Consider the following 18,457-nt stretch of genomic DNA (forward strand, 5'->3'; position numbering starts at 1 on the left):
AGTCCAGAGAAGTCTTTGTGGAGACCTTATGGTATCTAAAGCGAGCTTATAATAAAGACAGGGGCAAATTGTTTATCAGGGCCTCTTGCAATAGGACAAGGGGTAATGGTTTGAAGGAGGTTTGATTTAGATTAGATATAAGGGAGAAATATTTTACAATGAGAGTGGTAAAACATGGCAACAGGTTTCCCAGAGAGGTAGTAGGTGCCCCATTCCTGGAAACATTCAAGGCCAGGCAGGATGGGGCTTCGAGCAACCTGTTCTAGTTGAAGATCTCCCTACTTATTGCAGGGGGCTGGACTAGATGACCTTTGAAGATTCCTTCCAACCCAAACTATTTTATGACCCTATCTTTCGATCATTCTATGACTCAAAGCTGCCCAGGCTCTTCTACATACAAGTTTCTCAAATATCTGAAAGTTGCTGAGAATCACCATGGCATTTTACAGGGTTGAGCAGTTAATGCCTATCATATACCTAAAGCTCTTCAAAGCCAGTACATATGTAAGGTGTTTGATTTGGTAAATGTTCTCATGGCACAACTACCAGATGTGTTTTTTAAAAATATGACTGCCATTTTTCAGAGAAAGGGTTTATGTTTGGGTCTTCACCTGTGCAACAGATTAGCAGTTAAATCCCTGATCCTATACATGAAATTGAGTTCCTCCTTCACTTGAATCAATCAGAACGTTCCTCTTCTAGGAGAATGCCTTAAATACTAAACTGGGGAGTCTTACTGCTCCTAGTACTCCCTCTTATTGCTCCTTACCTACTGTTTTCCCTCTTTTTCAAATTACAAACTGGAAAGCAGTGAGACTGTACATTCCTGGGTAGCTAAAGAATGTTGCCAGAAAGTGTGAAGTACAGATTTGATGCAGCAGAAAAATCACTAGTCATTCCTTTTTAAGGTAAGGATTTGGATTGGCATGGTCTATTGGATGAAGGATTTAGCAAACTGACTTCAAAAGGATCACCAAATCTGTAAGTTCAAGTAAATAAATGTATATGCCCTCATTCCAGAATGCCTAAAGCACACAGGGAGGAAATTAATATACATGGTTTACCAGGAGTGTTCTCTTGACTATCTTAACCCACTCTCTACCCAGACTGATGCTTTCTGTGAATACAAGGAGCCCATGAATGCTTCTGAGAGCTCAGACAATGCTGTACTCATTGCAAAGCCACTCTTTGTAACAGCTGGTTTTCTAGCAACCAAATCTTTCTTGGTAAGGCTTAAGATGGTGTTGAAAACTAGTTTTGACCTGGTATTCTTAGTCTATTCTGTGTCTCTTTGAGTATCTTATCCCATATCCTTATTTAGGATGCTCAGAATACAGGTAGCCACGAACTATGTATCAGAGAGCTGAAGACAACTGTGGCTGTGGCTGGTCCCTTTATGCTCTGAAAGGCCAAGACAAGGGGTCCAACTCAAAGAGGAGAATTTGCTCTGCACACTGAAATAAACCTGGTGACAAGTCCTTCTCCATAAACAATTTGCCAACCTCTATCATGCATCATGTGCACTGAAGTCCCCAAACATAAGATGAAATCAAGAAATAGCTGCAACCTTCATTTGTCTCTTTTTTCCCCGACTTCATATGATAATGGCATTAGACTACTTCATGTCAAAATCATTTGTGTCAGAAATTGAAGTAGTTTCAAACTAATTCACCTGGAAGAAGATTTTAATGCCAGATGCTGAAACAAAAATACTGAACACAAGCATCGTATTTGCAACAAATGTAGTTACACATGCACAAACCAGAAATGTCTTCATAGAAGAAACTTACAGTTCAGAACATATTACACTGATACACCTACTGAAGCTGGATACATTCTTCAACTCTTCCTGTCTTTTTAAACCTGGAAAATAGGCTTGCATTTCTATTTTCAGTAAAGTCTCTCCTAAACTTGTGGGGGGAAAAAAAACCCCAACAACTTAAAAAGCCCCCAAAATGTGGAATAAAAAGGACATGTTATAGTTTACAGGTAAAGAAAAGCTAGGACCACACACTTCAAAAAATGTGTACCAGTTTAAAATAACTTTGGATTAAATGGTCACTTACTGCAAGAAGGGCACTGCTTAAAATTTAAGCAGTCAGTAATGGGAAGCGACAGACCTCTAACAATTTAAGTCTTTCACAGTTGAATGAATCTGCACTGACAGTCAGACAAGGATGTGCTAACCTACCTTGCCAGGATCTTGGCTGCAGCTGCATATGCTCTGCCCAGGCCAGCAGAATCACGAAGTGCTGTGAATATTGCTAAAGAGGTGTTCAAAATCTGTGAAACAAGAAAATAAGACCCAGTAAATACCATGATAAGAATTTCCACTTTTTTTCTTTCCTCCCCCCAATCTCTCTGTCCATATGTCCCCTTCTACAACTGTTCTCTAAATAGCCATAACGGGACTAGGGTTTTGAGCATTACTTATAGTTGTTTGAAACCACTCAATAATTCCAAATCGGAAAAATGCAACTTGCATTCCATTTAAATCTCCGTATTTTGGCAATTTGCAAAAATCAAAGAGGTACTACCTGTTTTGCAATATAAATTTCACTATCTATAATTTAAACTAATTTAAGAGCCTGTGCTTTTATGAGTTTCTGATAATATTTTAGGAATGGTATCCTTTGCATTCACAGTGTTTTAGAACGATATGCTGAAATACAACTTAGTATTTTCTTTCTTTAATCTGCCACAAATTATTTTAGTACAATTCAGATGCCCAAAAACGGAGTTAGAGGTTATACATTTAATCTATGTTGCCCTAAAGTACTGTAGATAACACTGTTATTTTTCTGAGTAATTATTCACACACAAGCAGTTGGCTAACATTAGTTTGGAATGTACTCTATTATTATGAACCTTCCCATAACTGAAGGCTTACAGCTGCTGCACAAAAACATATGATCTTAATTCAATTTAACACTGACATCACCTGTATTGCAGAATTTCTTTTCTCATCCATTTTTTTTTCAATGGTGATGACGGGAGAGTGCATATAAAATTAAATCTTATTCTTTCCCCCCTCCTCTTTGTTGCTTGACCCAATCCATTACACACATGAGAAAACAGGAAATCTCCAAAGACTCTCTATGGAAATCCTTTTTGCACATTTCCAAGAAAGGAGTAGTGAATGTCATTTACCAACTCTGAAGGGGGATGGGAGATGCTCAGGGAGATATGACAGTACCCTGCATGCCCCAAGATGCCTATTTATACTGAGGTAAAAGATAGGGCATTTTCTATTAAGATTGCATCCCTTGTCATTGGCAAAGTGCATGGTTCAGAAGAAGACAACCTGTGTGTGCTAATGCTAGAGATGTCACTATTTCCATCATTATTTCCCACTGCTCAGATTTTCTAGTTCTTGAAAGAGTTTTACTACGTGCAGGAGTATCCCTGGACATGTCTCTTATTTTTTAGCTATATAAGCCCTATGTGGACAAAAAGTAGCACTTATTAATGTGCACTGTCCTATTTATCATCCTTCAAGTACTTTCTTATCAGTCGTGTTCTCATGTACATCAGCATTACATCCTATACTTGAAGGTCATTGCCAATTGAGTTATCAATGCATCAGACATGACAAAAAGAGTGCAAAAGGCACCTCAGTTAGGAAGTTGTCACATCAGCTCAGAACTCACCCTAAACTGAATGCACACTTAACGTTGTCAGGACCCACAGTGCATCCTTCTAATAACCCAGGATGGTAACAAAAATGGACACAAGTGTCCAAAAAATCAGTTCTTAGTATTGCATTTGACTCAGGGGACCTACAACATTTGTTGTAATAATTGTGCTCATGTTAGAAAACCTGCCATAAGAGTGTCAGGAGGTCTCAAAAATGCTATGTACTGGACTGAAATCATAACTAGTTTAAACTGGCCTCTACAATATTAACTAGGACACAGGTCCTCTAGTCATTGCTATCTAGCACAGAAAGGTTACTTAGGTACCTAAGGCTTCAGCTACTGTACATTTTGTTTCTATCAAAGATATCACAAAGCCTAAAAAGTACAGATAAAACCAAAGAAAAACCATACACAGAGTAGCTGAAGTAAAAAGTTGGTTCACTGCATCTCTGCAACAGCTGCAAGAAAGAAGTAAATAAATAAAACCTCTCATTCATATTGATAAGAAGTGCTCATTTTGGTCCCAGGTTACTGCTACTGTACACAAATCAGATATTTCATTCTAAACAATGATGAAATAATAATACTTAAAACATTTACATAAAAGGGAGGAAAACTTGATAAATTATACTAGAAAGTGTAATCTTTGTGTCTGTATTTCAAATGACTCCTCCAGCTTCAGAAAATATGCAGGGACACAGAAAGGGACACATGCTTGATGGAAAGGAGCTGTGTAGTGCCCCTGTATGCTACAACTGCCCAGTATCCATTTATGTGTAGGAAGTAAAGAGGGATTCCTCACCTATGGTGCATACCTGACCTTCAATATTCAGGATACAAAGAAAAAAGAAAAAGAGAGAGAGCAGGATAAAATGCTGAGTTAACACATAAGCATTAGAGGATTTCACCCAAAGTCTCTTGCAATTAAAGCACACTTTTCATTTTCTTTTAAAATGAAATACTATAGAGCTTGCATTCTGGCAAATCAAGTAGAATTGAGAGAGAAGCTGCCAGAATCTGTAAACTGCCTGAAAACAACAAATGGACAAGAAAATTTCCCTGTTTATTTTTATGGGGCCCAAACAACCAGTCCACCTAACACAGTTGATATAATTTGGATCTAATGGAATTTATAGTTTCCCAATGAAAGTTTTCCTACCTTTATATAGAAGCATAGCCAGAAAAGGGTATTTTATATATATATTTTTTGGACAATCTGTACAGAGGATGGTGACATCCAAGGAAGAGGTGGAACATGTTAATACATAAGAATCTATACCTGTAATGTACACTAAAAACAGTGAGCTTGGGTATTGCACAAATTTAGCTGTATTTCCTTCTCAAAAGTTAGACAAAGTTTTCAGACAGAGTAACTGAAGAGTCATAAGGTCTTTCTTTTCTTTATATTTTGTTATGGTTTGTTGGGTTTTTTTAGAATTAACTATGTACAAAGAGTTCTGAGGAAGGAAGCTATTGCAATATATTTATCCCGATCATACACATAACATTATTATAAAATTTCTGTTTCAAAGAGAGTTTGAAGCGGAACTCTAGCAACTAGTGGGAAAAAACTATTGTATAGGAAGTTGAACAGGTTAGAATAATGTACGGTTCTTTCTACCTCTATATAAAAACTGCACTGATTTTGGTCATTGATTAGTTTTTGGCTCTATGTGACCAACCACACTGATTATCTCAAACTTTTGACTTCTGAGGGTCTGCAGTGGAAATACTAGTTTACAAAAACCAAATAACATGAAAATCAAAGTCTAATACAAAAATGAACAGTGGGTTCTGATCACTTTTTCTCATCCATGCAGGAGGTGGGAAGGTGGCAGGGTGAAGACTTCAGCTTTGTCTTCTGTGTAATAGTCAACTGTCTCCCACATGCCATCCACTGTTGCTTTGGTGTATGTAGGGAAAAAAAAAAGAAAAAATAAAAAAAGGAAAAAGTTGCCTTTATGGCTCAAAAATAGAAATTTAAAAAAAAAAAAATAGAATGCATTGTACAATTTCCCTGGTTTTCTTGCTTAGCACTAAAAAGTGGAGGCATGTGCACCTGGGAGGAGGAGAGCTACTGTGGGAGCATCCATTCATAAAATCAACTCTCTTCCTGGGTTTTTGTAAGACTGCTGTGTCTACAATTAGTTACAGTGTAAAAATAAAATAATGAGCTCTGCTTAAATCCTCAAACTAGAGCCTATTTATGGTATAGCTCTTGCACTAATTCTCCAGCTAGTGGTGAATTCCATATTTACCTCCTCTGCCAAGAAAAATATTAGTCAGATCTCAGGCCCAGATTTACTTCTCAATCATCTCAGCATTATGCCATGTGACTCTCCTGGGGTTATTCCATAAACATAAAACAGATACATCAGGTCCTCCCCCAAGGCCCCCCCAACCCCAAAATCCCACCCTTTATTTTTTATTGTTGTCACACCTGTGCTTCTTTTATATGTACATAAAAACATATGCACACACCTCATTAGTATACACTGAGGACTCAGATAAAAGGGCAGAGGTTGTGCTAAACATTCATACATCTGGGGATAATGGACAAAACACTAAAATCGAAAGTATGAATTTATGTTGAATACAGAATGTCTATCCAACTCAAGATTAATGCTGCTACTACTGTTTTGGAAAAATATATTACTCTGCCAAAAGCACAATGAGATAATATCGATTTATAATACTGTAACCTTAAAAAACACAAACCCATAGATTTGCTCTCAGCTTTCCACTTGATATTGTTGTCAAACTTTATTGGAAATACCTTTATTTTGGTTTCTGAAAATCTAGCTGTGTTGAGCCATTTCACAGCTGGTGAGCAGTAAAGATGCTTCTGCCTCATTTACAGATCTTGAACATGAATCAGACAATCAGCAGGAACATTAGTCAAAGAGATCACCAGCTAATGATTTCTGACAGGCACTGCAGACGCAGGCCAAGGCCCAGCCTGGCTTGCAGCATCAGACAGTATTTTTCTGAAGCCAACAATAGGTGTTGCAAGACAGATAATGCAATGAAGTGAGACTACTGGCCTCATACCACTTAGTATCTCTTAAGTACTTTAAGAAAAAAACCAAATAGTTCTGATGGTCTCTAAAAAATCACTTTGATGCAGCCCAGTGACAATAAAAGACAACAGAACTGTATGCATAGGCACTCTGCAGTTCAGTGAACTCTGCCCAGTAGCTCCATAAGAAATGCATATTTAGAAATTACTAAAAATTTCAGTGTTTATAACCATAATGTGAGTGGTTACATGCCTGTGGCCATGCTGAGTGAGAAAAGTTTCACAACAGAAACCCAGATGTATTCTTATTTTGGCCAGAACAGTGTGGGAGAGGTTGGACAGCAATAAGAAAATTGTATTGTTTCATGTAATGCATTGATCAAAATGAGCAGAGCTCACCGATCCCAGGAAAATCCTGCACCAATATCACCTGAATGGCAGGCCACACCTTGTTAAATGCTAAATGTACTCAGGTATAGTGAGCATCCAGGGTGGAAGCAATACAGCATTCTCTCTGGAATGTGCAGTTAAGGGATACAGAGACTGGATGCCCCACTGGGGAAAGAGGGAGCAACCCCTGATTTGCCAGAACTTTTAGTTCTCCCTCTTTTCCCACAACTGAAATTCACCAACTCAAATTTTGTGAATATTAACTCCTTGCCCTGAGCCCCATCCAATTACACTGGACTGTTTGGTTTTGATAAATAAACAGAAAAAAAATTAATCAGAAATGCACATTGTCATTCTTCCTACAGAGACAGAAGGACTTTTTCTGGAATTAGCCAAACTGGTCTGTTCCAGAACTCTATTCCAGGGACTTTATTGTGGGTATTTTGATAATGCATAGCATAAGCACACATCTTGGAGCAAGGGAGTCAGGGACAGAGGAGGGAAGTAGAAGAATCCACCCAGAAGTCTGTCCAAATCAAACAACAAAGTGGAACACCCTGGTTCAAGACTTTCCACAGGCTCTTGCTAGGACATGACCATCGCTGAGGTGCTGCCTGGTTCCCACTCTCCCTGTGGGTAACTGCTCTATCCAGCCCACACTCCTCCCTCCCCTGATATACTTGGCTATCAAGTGCAGTGTTTACCTTTATGCTCTATAAATGCACAGCAATATATGCTTCAGGTTACTGTGTCTGCATCTGTTTGAGGGATTAAAGGAGGGAAGACAAACATTTCACCCATTTCTTAACAGTCTATCAAAGTAAGACCTAGGGCTCTTTGCCTGTATCAAGTCTTACTTGTATTCTTTGCGTAATATTCAGAGTATGTATGTTTTACTTTGATTCTGAGTGGATGATATGTAAATACAGGTAACTAATTGAAAAAGTTCCTTTCCCCAGAGTAATTTCAAACTTCTGTTGGCTTCCACGAGGTCAGGAGGTCACCCTGTATGCTTCATTTTGCTGCACAGGAAACTTAAAAGAGATGAAATGTACAGATGATTGAATAAACATTAGCTTGTGTTCCCATCCTTCTTATTTATTCTGTATTAGTTTCTGTATTACTGTCCTTAATTCTGACCTTCTGTGCCACTAATAATTGTAATAATTCTGATTCTCTACACCAACAACTTTGAAGGAATGAAGTCATCATTTCTTTATTTCCTATACCTTATAAAGAGTTTTATTAAAATAAATAAAATTTTTTTAAAAATTCATCCAGCTCCTTCAGAGCAAAAACCTATGCAAACATCAAATTGCAGGTATTTTAGTTTGTTATTATTGAACAATTTGAAATCTTTACTGCAAAAGACATTGCCCTAGAAAAGGTTGTTGTAATCTTTATTTAGGATGGGAAAGTAATGTTTTCCAAACCAGCCACTGTTGACATATTTCTTCAAAATAAAGCATGGCTTAGCAGTCTGGAGTGAAGAAGCTTCATCTGTTACCCTTTAACAGCCATATAGGAGGAAAAAACAGTTTATGTATCCTTTCCATCCTGACAGATGTGACAATAGCTGGAAACACTGTGCCTGCCAAGAGCTTTTATCAAGTATGTTATAACAACTAGTAATAAGTGTAAATAATAAATGGCTACGATCTTATGGGAAACGGTGGCAATACTAAACAATTTTTGGTGCTTGCTGATGGGAGTCTGCTAGTCTTGGAATTCCCTGGCTTCCCAGTAGAGTTTTGGCCTGACAATAAACAACAGTTTAATACTTTATCTAATCCCAGCCAGGAGGTAAGTTCAACAGCAAGCTTTTGCAGATGTTCACATCCAATAATCTATTCATAATTGATGAAACAGGGAGGTCAGATGTAATGGTTGCTACTATTCCAGCAACAAATAAATGGTTATTGACAAAACAAGGCAGTGTGGCGCTGAGTGCTGAGCAGTGACAAGCATGAAACAGTGCTGAGACAGAAGTAGTGATGTGAATACAGCCCTTCATCCTGAGAATTCCTCAATGTGATGTGTGGCACGAGGGCCACTCTGACACATAAGCAGATGGAGGTGACTTGTAAAGGAAAAATGAGATTCCGCAAGTACATAAGAGACAAAGGCAGAGCCGGAGAAAGGAACAAGGAGAAAGGGGTGGAGAAGATTGGAAATTTGGGTAAGTGCAATAATATGAATCGTTCAGAAATGTTTTTGTATAGCAGCACTGCGATCCAGATGTCTGGACCGCTTTTATCAGATTGTTGTGTCTACATGAATGTACCTGGCTGTCAGATCACTGTAGCCTGCTAAGACATTAATATCATACTATATGTATGTGCATGCTTAAATGCCCATTACTTCTTAGACAAAGCACCTACAAATATTCTTTTTCATCCTCATTAATATCTTTAGTCCAGTGTTGAACAGATATTTTTAACTACACAAAGTTTTCCTAGCTAAAAGCAAACAAAAAAACTTTAAAAATTTGCAGAACACAATGGTAAAAACTGCAGAGATAAACTGGGAAAGCATAAAACCAATTTAAGTCAATTAAAAAACATCAGTTTTCTGCCAACCAATATGGAAGTTAAGGAAAAGTTCTCATTCAGCTGAAAACCTTATATTCTTTAAGTTTTAACCCACATAATGTAGTAAAAGGATTAATAGACTGTTCTTATTGACTGAATAAAACTTGAGTCATTTACATGCAAATAGACACTTGAAATCTTTTGCATCCATTTCAGTGCTAAAAGATAGTATTTTTACAATGTTTACTGTGTAATATACTAGTATGAAAAACAGCAGAATGAAATGGTGGCCATTACTGCTATATTGTGTAGTCATAAAAAGATTTCAGACAGAAATATTTTAAATATTAATATTACTAAAATCATTTAAAGCACCAAGGAATGTGAAATCGATTTATTTAGAAGTACAATTTATTTCACACTTTGCTACCAATTCTTTTGATCAGCTCTGAAATAATACATAAGCTGAAAGCAAAACAGCAAAACAAATTGCTTCCAGCAAGGAGGCAGGAAGCTCTAGGTTTTACACTGGCACGCTTCAGTGTTTTAAATTCTCAGGTTATTTATCTATCAAAGGATGAATTTTAAATTCCTTAAGACCTAATGGCTGAATCAAGACCTATTCTCCAGCCTAGCCATCAATGGTCCTGATCAAGCAAGGTTGTTATGCATTTGCTTACACCAGAATATATGAGTTGTCCCCCTGAAGTCAATGAGAATAACTGAATTGAAATTTAAACATATATTTAATAAGTGAATTGCTGTAGCTTGAACTATGCCAATTTGAGAAACCAATCCAATTTTAAAAGCCTTACTTTACAGAATATTTTTTTATAACCTGTTCATTAGAATTAACTATACAATGGAAAACAAAACCTCCCAGATTATGAATACATTTGCATTTAAGTACTGAATTTCCTGAATTTGTGCAGCGCGGGTACAAATATTTCATTTCTCAAAACACATTAAGAGTCTGATTTCCGTAAGCATATTATCTAACAGAATTAGAAAACTTCTCATACAGTTTTTCAGCCATTTCCTACAGCCCTGAGTATAGTATGAGCAGTTTCCCTAATGGATATACACTAATGGACTGACAGCTCCTAAGATCTTGCACACCACTGTCTCTCAGATAACATAAGCTACAAACTTAGACATGCTGTAACTATGTCTAACCCTCTATTATAAACAGCATTTAGGTGCTGAGGTTTAGCACACCTAAGCTAGAAATCCAGTATAGTCTAAAGTTCATACAGCTTTGTCTTTTTTATTTCTAGCCTGTGAGAATGAAATGAGCAGAAACTTCTCTATTGGCAGGTATTTAAAAAGAAAAGAAAAAAGAGGGGGGGAAAAAGGAAAATAATGAAGCATATTTTATTAGCTACTCTAAAAAAAGTTTCAATAGAGTACATAGAAAATGCCTAAATCACATCTTTTAATTGACAGAAGACAGTTATTGGAGTTTTAGAGACCTCAGTTGGGGTAAGTGGACTAATTGTGACCTTCTTTCCCACAAATCAGAGCGTATAGCTGTGTTCACAGTGTGGCTCCTACCGTGCCTGAGAAAACATAAGGAAGAGCCATCTGCACTGGCCATACCTGGCAGAGAATATGCAGGTTCTTCCATCCCAGCAACTCAATTAAAAAGGTAGGACCTGAGCAAAGGCTCCATGCCTTGGTGAAAATAGATGCAAAGATATTTTTATTCTGTTTTATTCCCTAAGGAATTTTTATGGCTTTGTCCTCAATGTTTCAACAAATTAGAGCTGAGCAAACCTCCAGTAAGGGACAATTACAATTTGCTTCTTTTGAGTTCAAACATAAGAGCTAGCAAGAGTTTCATGGAAATGATTCAGAATCATACAAGTAATCTTGATCTTGGAATATCTATTGTTATGTAAATATACTTTTCCTGGTGCTACACTGCAGTCCCCTCCAGGTCTTTGCAAAGTCATATGGAAAGTATCTGTGCGTGTCAAGTGCTTGTGTGTGTGTGTAAGGCAATAATAAAACTTGTCATTTTGTAGCAGATATCCTGAGTCAAAAATTTTACCAAAAAATAGAGTTTGAAGTTTGGGAAACCACATCTGATATGTTAAATAGCATGACTTCTAAATGCAGGATGTTTAATATATGTATTTTAAATGAGGCTGCATAAATCTTAGAAATATGCATAACCCCAGCAACTTTTGTACTGTTTTGGAACTAAAAACAAACAAAACAATGTCCTCCAGGCACAGCCCCCAAAACTGGAGTTTTAAATGTTTTGTCATCAACTTGTATGCACATTCCTGAGACCACTAGTGGTCAAATAATCCTAAATTCTGAAAAGGTGCTATAGATTTATCTAATGGATCGTGCAGTTGAACCTGCAATTCACTGCAGTTGTCTTACTCTTTTGGGATGTATGAATGAGTAAATTGAAAATTGTCATGGATGAGATGGAAATCCACCCATTTATGGTGTTTGGCAGCCATTCCTATGGAACATGAGACTCCTCAAGAGTAAGTTTAATATCAACATGTTACCAGTGCATTTATTTTCATTGTTTCTATGAGGAAACAAGAAAATGTGGTAATCTTATTTTTTTATCAGGTAATAGATTGTTTATATATTTAATATTTTTTGTTTCTCCTGCTCCATATTTTTTTTATAACTTGACTACTGTAATTCTGCAACGGTACTGCATTTAAGATATTCTTGTGGCACATTTATCTTGACAAAAATCCAGTTTTCTAAGGGAATTTATTCTGATGCCATTAACAAGCAAAATACAATCTAAACCACAGACTCAAAAGGAAAACAATACCATGTTTCAAGGCAAATGTAGTGGACACCATAACACCAAGGTGCAAATCTGTGTGGTATACAGAAAAGTATTGAAGGAAAGTAGCATTACTGCATCTCAGGGCTACTCAGAACATTTTCCCTGGGGTTTTTTTGGGTTTTTTTTTGCTTGGCTGGTTGGTTGTTTTCAGGAAAATGGTTAAGATAGGAAAAACATTATTTAAATTAAACCAACAGAAGAAATCCTTACTTCACTAAGAGAATGTTAACTTTCGTATCCAAATAAAAACGTTAGATCTTTCTTTCACTTTAAGAATTAAGTGCTAAATTAACATCAAAAAAATTAGTTGAATGATCAGATATTCACCTCTTTCCTGAAGTTTCAGGTCTTCTTTATGATTCTCTAAACAAGTAATTTTTAGTTTCTTAATTCCTTCAGTATTTGAGTCAGTATATTTTGTCAGGACAAAGTTCACTCCCAATACTAACTTCCCCACATAATTTTGTTTGTACTATCTTCACCAATGTCTAGCAGCAGTGGGACCCTTCAGAAACATGAAATTTAACCAGTTTCAGGATTGGTTCACACCTTTCTCTTTACATAATCCACTGTGAGTATTAACATCAATCAGAAGCACCTACCTTCAAAGGTGACTCAGTTTTGTCTGGTTTTTCATTCCTCAGATATGAAAAACACTAAATTCCTGCATGAATACAGCCTTAAGAACAACTTAAAAATCACTTCAATGAAAGTGAAGCCTCTAGGAGGGATGAGACCTTTTCTTAAACTGGTATGCCAAAATGTTTTTTCAAGCACATGATGCCATTTGCTAAGCTGAAAATGTTACACTTCCTTACTAATGGCTAAATATCACTTCGAGACGAATAAAGGACAATCTGGCTAATTTAAAAGAAAGAAGTTTGAAATAATTTCCATTGAATAGTATCTTTTAATGTGTATTGTGAGTCTCCATTTGAGTGTTTCTTTTTGTGGTAACAGTAATGAAAGCTTAAACCTAAACTCAGTGACAGTAAACCCAGACAGTAAACCTAAACCCAGACAGACACACTGACAAAAACACATCTTGAAGTTCAGCCTTCTAGTAAAGCACTAGAATAGTAAGCAAACCTCACAGGAATGATGCTCATTCTGCTCAACCACCTTCCACAACGTTTGGAAGAAAAGAGGATAACAGTCACTCTACCTTTTGGAGTTCTTTTACTTGCTAAGCTCCTCCTTGATTCACCAAATCCATACATATATCTATATAACTGGATATAATAGATACAATTAGATAAAACATACTGTACATACTAAGTTCAGAATACCTGCACTCCAGCTACACTTATATTCTCTCTAGCTGCATGAGTTGAGACAAAATTTCCAGTTGTTTTGACACAGAATTTTTCAGAAATTAAGTTTATGGCCATAAATCACCTCTGATTACTTTAATAGGGTCATTTTGAATGTGAAGATGTCTTTTTAAGTTCATAAATTTTCTTGATAATTTTGTGCCTGTGGCTTGTATATCGTAATTCTGACAATTCATGCAGATAGCATTATGTCATAAATTACCACATTTAGTTTGGCATGAATCTCAGGTACTCATGAACACTGCCTCCATTGTTTAAATATGCAATATATATGACACATGGGATTCAATATCCAAAATAAAGGAATACTTAGAAAAAAACTAACACTTAGATGAAGAATGAGGATTGGATTTTTCCTGATGATTTGGGATGCAATTCTAATTGGAAGAAAAAAAAAAATCCGTGATACCCTACACTTTGAAGCATTCTTGAAAGCCCAGTCTAAAAAAAATACATTCCCACATCAAGCATTGCATTATAATATCTTCTGGAAGATTTCTAATGACACAGAAGCATCTCACTTAACACCCAGCTTATATAACAAGTGTGAAGAAAAAACAAGAGTAACTTTTACTTTAAAATTAGCCTAGATGGAGAACTCTCCCTGACAAAATCTATAATGCTTAAGATAAAATCTATATAATGTGAACTATTAGTATTTTGTTGAAAAGCCATTAGGCTCGATTATAAACCAGATGATACGAAAAATATTATGAACATACCGCACTGCTATTGAACATAATTAGTTCTCAGGCTTTTAAACTTGCACACACTTATATTTTTACATCTGAGTGGCTCCACTGAAATCAATCATATATATCAAATAAAATTAAACTAATTTATACAGATTATACACCAAATCAAATCACGTTAGATTAAACACCAAGTGCCCAGAAAATAAAAAACCTCCTCTAACAAAACTAGCCCATTTGATAGAAAGTGACTGCATATTTTTTTTCATAGAATAGGCTGCAGCTTAATCATTTCAACCTTTAATTACTGCATCAGATAATGACTATTTTGAACATATGCTTCTCCGCTCTGCTAGAAGACATGAATGAAAGAGAAACAAGTTCATATGCATTCTACTGAGTGTGCATGTTGGGGGAGGGAGCAGCAGGCTAAAGAGCAAAGGGAACCAAGTGGCAACAATTGGAGGAAATGGTGTCTGTAACAGCTGCTCCTTTCAGATTCCCCTAGAAGGAGACTGCCTGAGGTGGACCACAGCACAAAAGGATAAAGAAGATGAAAACTGATGCAAAGCAGGGAAATAACTGCTGAGACCCCTGAGTCTACACCCGAATAGTCCCAAGCTGTGTGGCAAGACCTCTTTAGCATGCTACAGAAGCTGGTGATGAACTACATATTACCATGAGGCAAACTGGCTCCAAGCAGTATTGTCTGCATGTTATGTGTAATGATAACCAGTGCTCCTCTGGGAACAGGATGCAATGATTTCATCTCCGTAAGCATCTGAGCTCCCCTTGGAAACAGAGACCATTAAACTGAGAACAGAAGGGTAAATCTTAGGCAATGATTTCCAACTGGAGAGGGAAGACAACTTGTGCTCTACACTACTGTCAACCACTGACACTTTATTGCTGTCTGTGTTGATCATAGGACAACAAGAAATAAAACTGTACCCCTTTTTCTAAGTCCCAGTGTATTTTCTGAATGAAAGTACTTGATAGGTTTCTTATGTAATATTATTGGAAATGCCATCCTATTAGGAAATGCCACTATATTATTGACACAGAAAAGTGTTGGTAGTTTCATTACTGTTAAAATAACATTTTACACTCTTAACATAATGTATCATTTGTTTTGTACTTTTAACATAATTGCACATTGCTTTCCTTAACTGTCAGGGGAGTTTGTAGGACTAAAAACAATAGGTACAACCTATTATTTATATATTTTAAATTAATAGTAGAAAGCAATATATTACAAAATTCAAGGTTTCAGAAGCTCCTTTAAAAAAAATTCCGCATACAACAAAAAAAAATAGGACTTGCAAATGATTGCTGTAACTTTTTGACAGGAAACGTGGGAGCAATGAAGGGAAAGGAGTAGCAATAAAATGGAGACACAATTGATCCCGAGGAAATAGTACCAGGACACCTAATATTTTTGACACTTTCAAGGGTAGTTTGATCCTTTGTATATCCAGGAGAGTGTGCAGTCCTGTTCATTGATTAATTTCTCCTGTGATGGAGAGATCAAGCATGTATGCAGGCTTCTCTATTTAGCACATTCACTTATCTTCATAATTCAAACACTGTATTGTGACTCTCAGAAAATTAACAGAAAAGTTGTTCAGGCAAGAATGCCAACACACCTGTCAGGCAAAAAACAATAGCAGATAAACTGCAGTACAAAAAATTCTAGTCTAGCCTATCATACTGTATTCCTGGGAGAGATAAAATATCATATTCTCATTGGTGTTGCAACTATTGTATTGAAATGTATGCTGAACTCATTTGTGATTTCTAGTGGTTTATTTCTGAAAAAAAAAATAAACCATCGTAACAAATACCCACAATGAATGATCTCTATAAATCATGCTCACTGAGTCACTCTGCAATTAAAGGAACAAATAGAAATAATAATTATCCAGCTGATTAATTGCAATAATCAAGGACAAAATATTCAAACAAATTAAATATCCACAGAATACTTCTAAGAGGATCATGGAGGACTGTGACTCCTCTGATGGCTGGCACAAACAAATCAAGTTGCTGTTTATCTTTCCTCTCACACTGAATCTAGAGAAACCCTCCTTCCAGACAAGAATTCCACATGTAGAACTCTCATTGTCTTAGAATTGTTAAGGCTCAAGGGAAACAAGAGAACAGTAGTTTGTACTCAAGTATCAACAAAAGGTATTGCATCATCATTACAGCTTTTCATACCAAAAGCAATTCATACTTCTTCTAAATTCCCAATGTTCTGACAAACTCAACATGTGAATCGATGCATTTTTCATTGCTGTTGCTCAGAAATATACAGTATCAAACTAATCTGCAAAAAAAAAGGTGTTTTTACAAAACCCTAACTAAATAAAAACTGATTTATATATGCATATATACAGGAAAAGGAAAGCTAGTCACATATAACCTGAATTGCCAATTTATATTATTTCTACAGATCCAAGTATGAAAACCTGGACTCCATCAGTTCTGGAATTTCCTGGAACCAGAAGTGCTTAAGCCACATGAAACCCTGCCTACAGAACTCGATATAAAAGGTCTGTGAGCCAAGTCTCTCCAAGTCTTTTCCACTCTCCAAATGTCTAAGATGCCAAGGAGGCAGAGAAAAGCACTGAGAAAGCTAAGGCAATTTTAAAATAAACTTACTGATAATGCTGTCTGTTGTTCTCCAGAAAAATGATATGCCAAACTTAAGCAATATGCAGCTTCTCCTTCCATCTTCATGTTACCTGCTAAAGAAAGGATTAAAGTTACAGTTACCAACATAAGCTGAACTAAATGACATGAGTGCAGACAGTTCTTGCAGGTTCTTATATACTATACAGATGTTAAAATACTGTAGTGAATTTTTCCTTCTCCTTACTCCTGCCATTTATCTCTATCCAAAAATATCCAGTGGTAATTAAAAAGAGAGACGATGGATTTGAACAAAGTTCAACAAGAAGGTTCAGCAAAGTCAGAGAAAATATCTTTCAGTAAAGAAGTAAAATCAAATTAACATGCTGTAATGTTCTCTGTCACTAAGTGTTTAATAATAGTCCTAATGTCTTCACTTTAGAAAATCACTCAATATACAAAATAAAAAGTAGCTACAAATTTGTAATATACCCTAATATATAAACACAAAATACATGTTGATCCATACACTTTGCTAAGGTGAACCTTAGTGAAACACCATGAGAGAAACATCAGCAGACCAGTTTCATCTCTCTTCTTCTCATGGCTATTTTACAAGCTAATGTAGGCTAAAATAGCTAAAAAATAGGTAGGTTCTTCTTGCAAGCAGTAGTTATAGAAAATTCTGCACAGGCAGTTGCTAACTGAGGTATATCACACTTTTCCATGCCAAGTTTTGTTTCACTGATACTGATCTAACAAACTGCTTGCTGGTCTTTTTTAGCTATTTTAGCCTCAATAGAAAAACATCAATTCAACACTGAAATAAATATACATTAATTATAGAAGTTCTTACTATATCACACTATATTCAGAAATTTCCCTCCAGAACATAAGCATCCATTTAAAAAACTTGTAGATAAAATTACATTAAAAATAGCCAAAAATCTTTCTTTTGCTCAATATCAGTCTACTTCATTGAACACATTGAACAGTGAAAAATCAACCTGAAGCATAACTGCATATCAGGGTAGTTTGTAAAATGCATAAATTAATATAGTTGCAATGAAAAGGGAGATCACCTGCTTACAATTGTCAGACTAATTCTTTCTGTCCAAACACATAGAAGCCTACATCTAGTTCTGGAACTCTCTGACTGATAGCAATTGCTGAGGCCATAGCAGTGCTCTATCTGCAGCACTTACTAAGTTACTTAAAATTATTAAAAGCCTGTAAATCAAAAACCTCATTTTTTTCCCCAATATTCAATATCCCTTAAAAGGTTTAATAAGGCCAAAGGGTACAAAAATGCAGTTTTACAGAAGAATAATGTTCAAAGTTGCTAGGGATGTAAAAAACCTTCTTCCTTGCTCAGGAATAGTTTGAGAGTCT

At 36.3% G+C, this 18,457-nt stretch overlaps 1 protein-coding gene across 6 annotated transcripts in view; it reads right to left on the minus strand.

The window, feature by feature from the left end:
* The window catches only part of TTC29 (tetratricopeptide repeat domain 29), a 193,925-nt gene that overhangs the window by 54,083 nt on the left and 121,385 nt on the right, over positions 1-18,457 (minus strand). For 5 of the 6 annotated variants that reach the window (XM_064651728.1, XM_064651724.1, XM_064651727.1 and 2 more), the window contains exons 7-8: positions 17,096-17,181; positions 2,192-2,283 (exon numbers count right to left, since the gene is read on the minus strand). In XM_064651728.1, coding sequence (XP_064507798.1) covers positions 2,192-2,283; positions 17,096-17,181 — 178 coding nt within the window. The remainder of the gene's footprint in view (positions 1-2,191; positions 2,284-17,095; positions 17,182-18,457) is intronic. The other variant, XM_064651725.1, reaches the window with a different exon arrangement.

This window comes from Pseudopipra pipra, chromosome 4 (assembly GCF_036250125.1).
Source record: "Pseudopipra pipra isolate bDixPip1 chromosome 4, bDixPip1.hap1, whole genome shotgun sequence".
Classification (NCBI taxonomy): domain Eukaryota; kingdom Metazoa; phylum Chordata; class Aves; order Passeriformes; family Pipridae; genus Pseudopipra; species Pseudopipra pipra.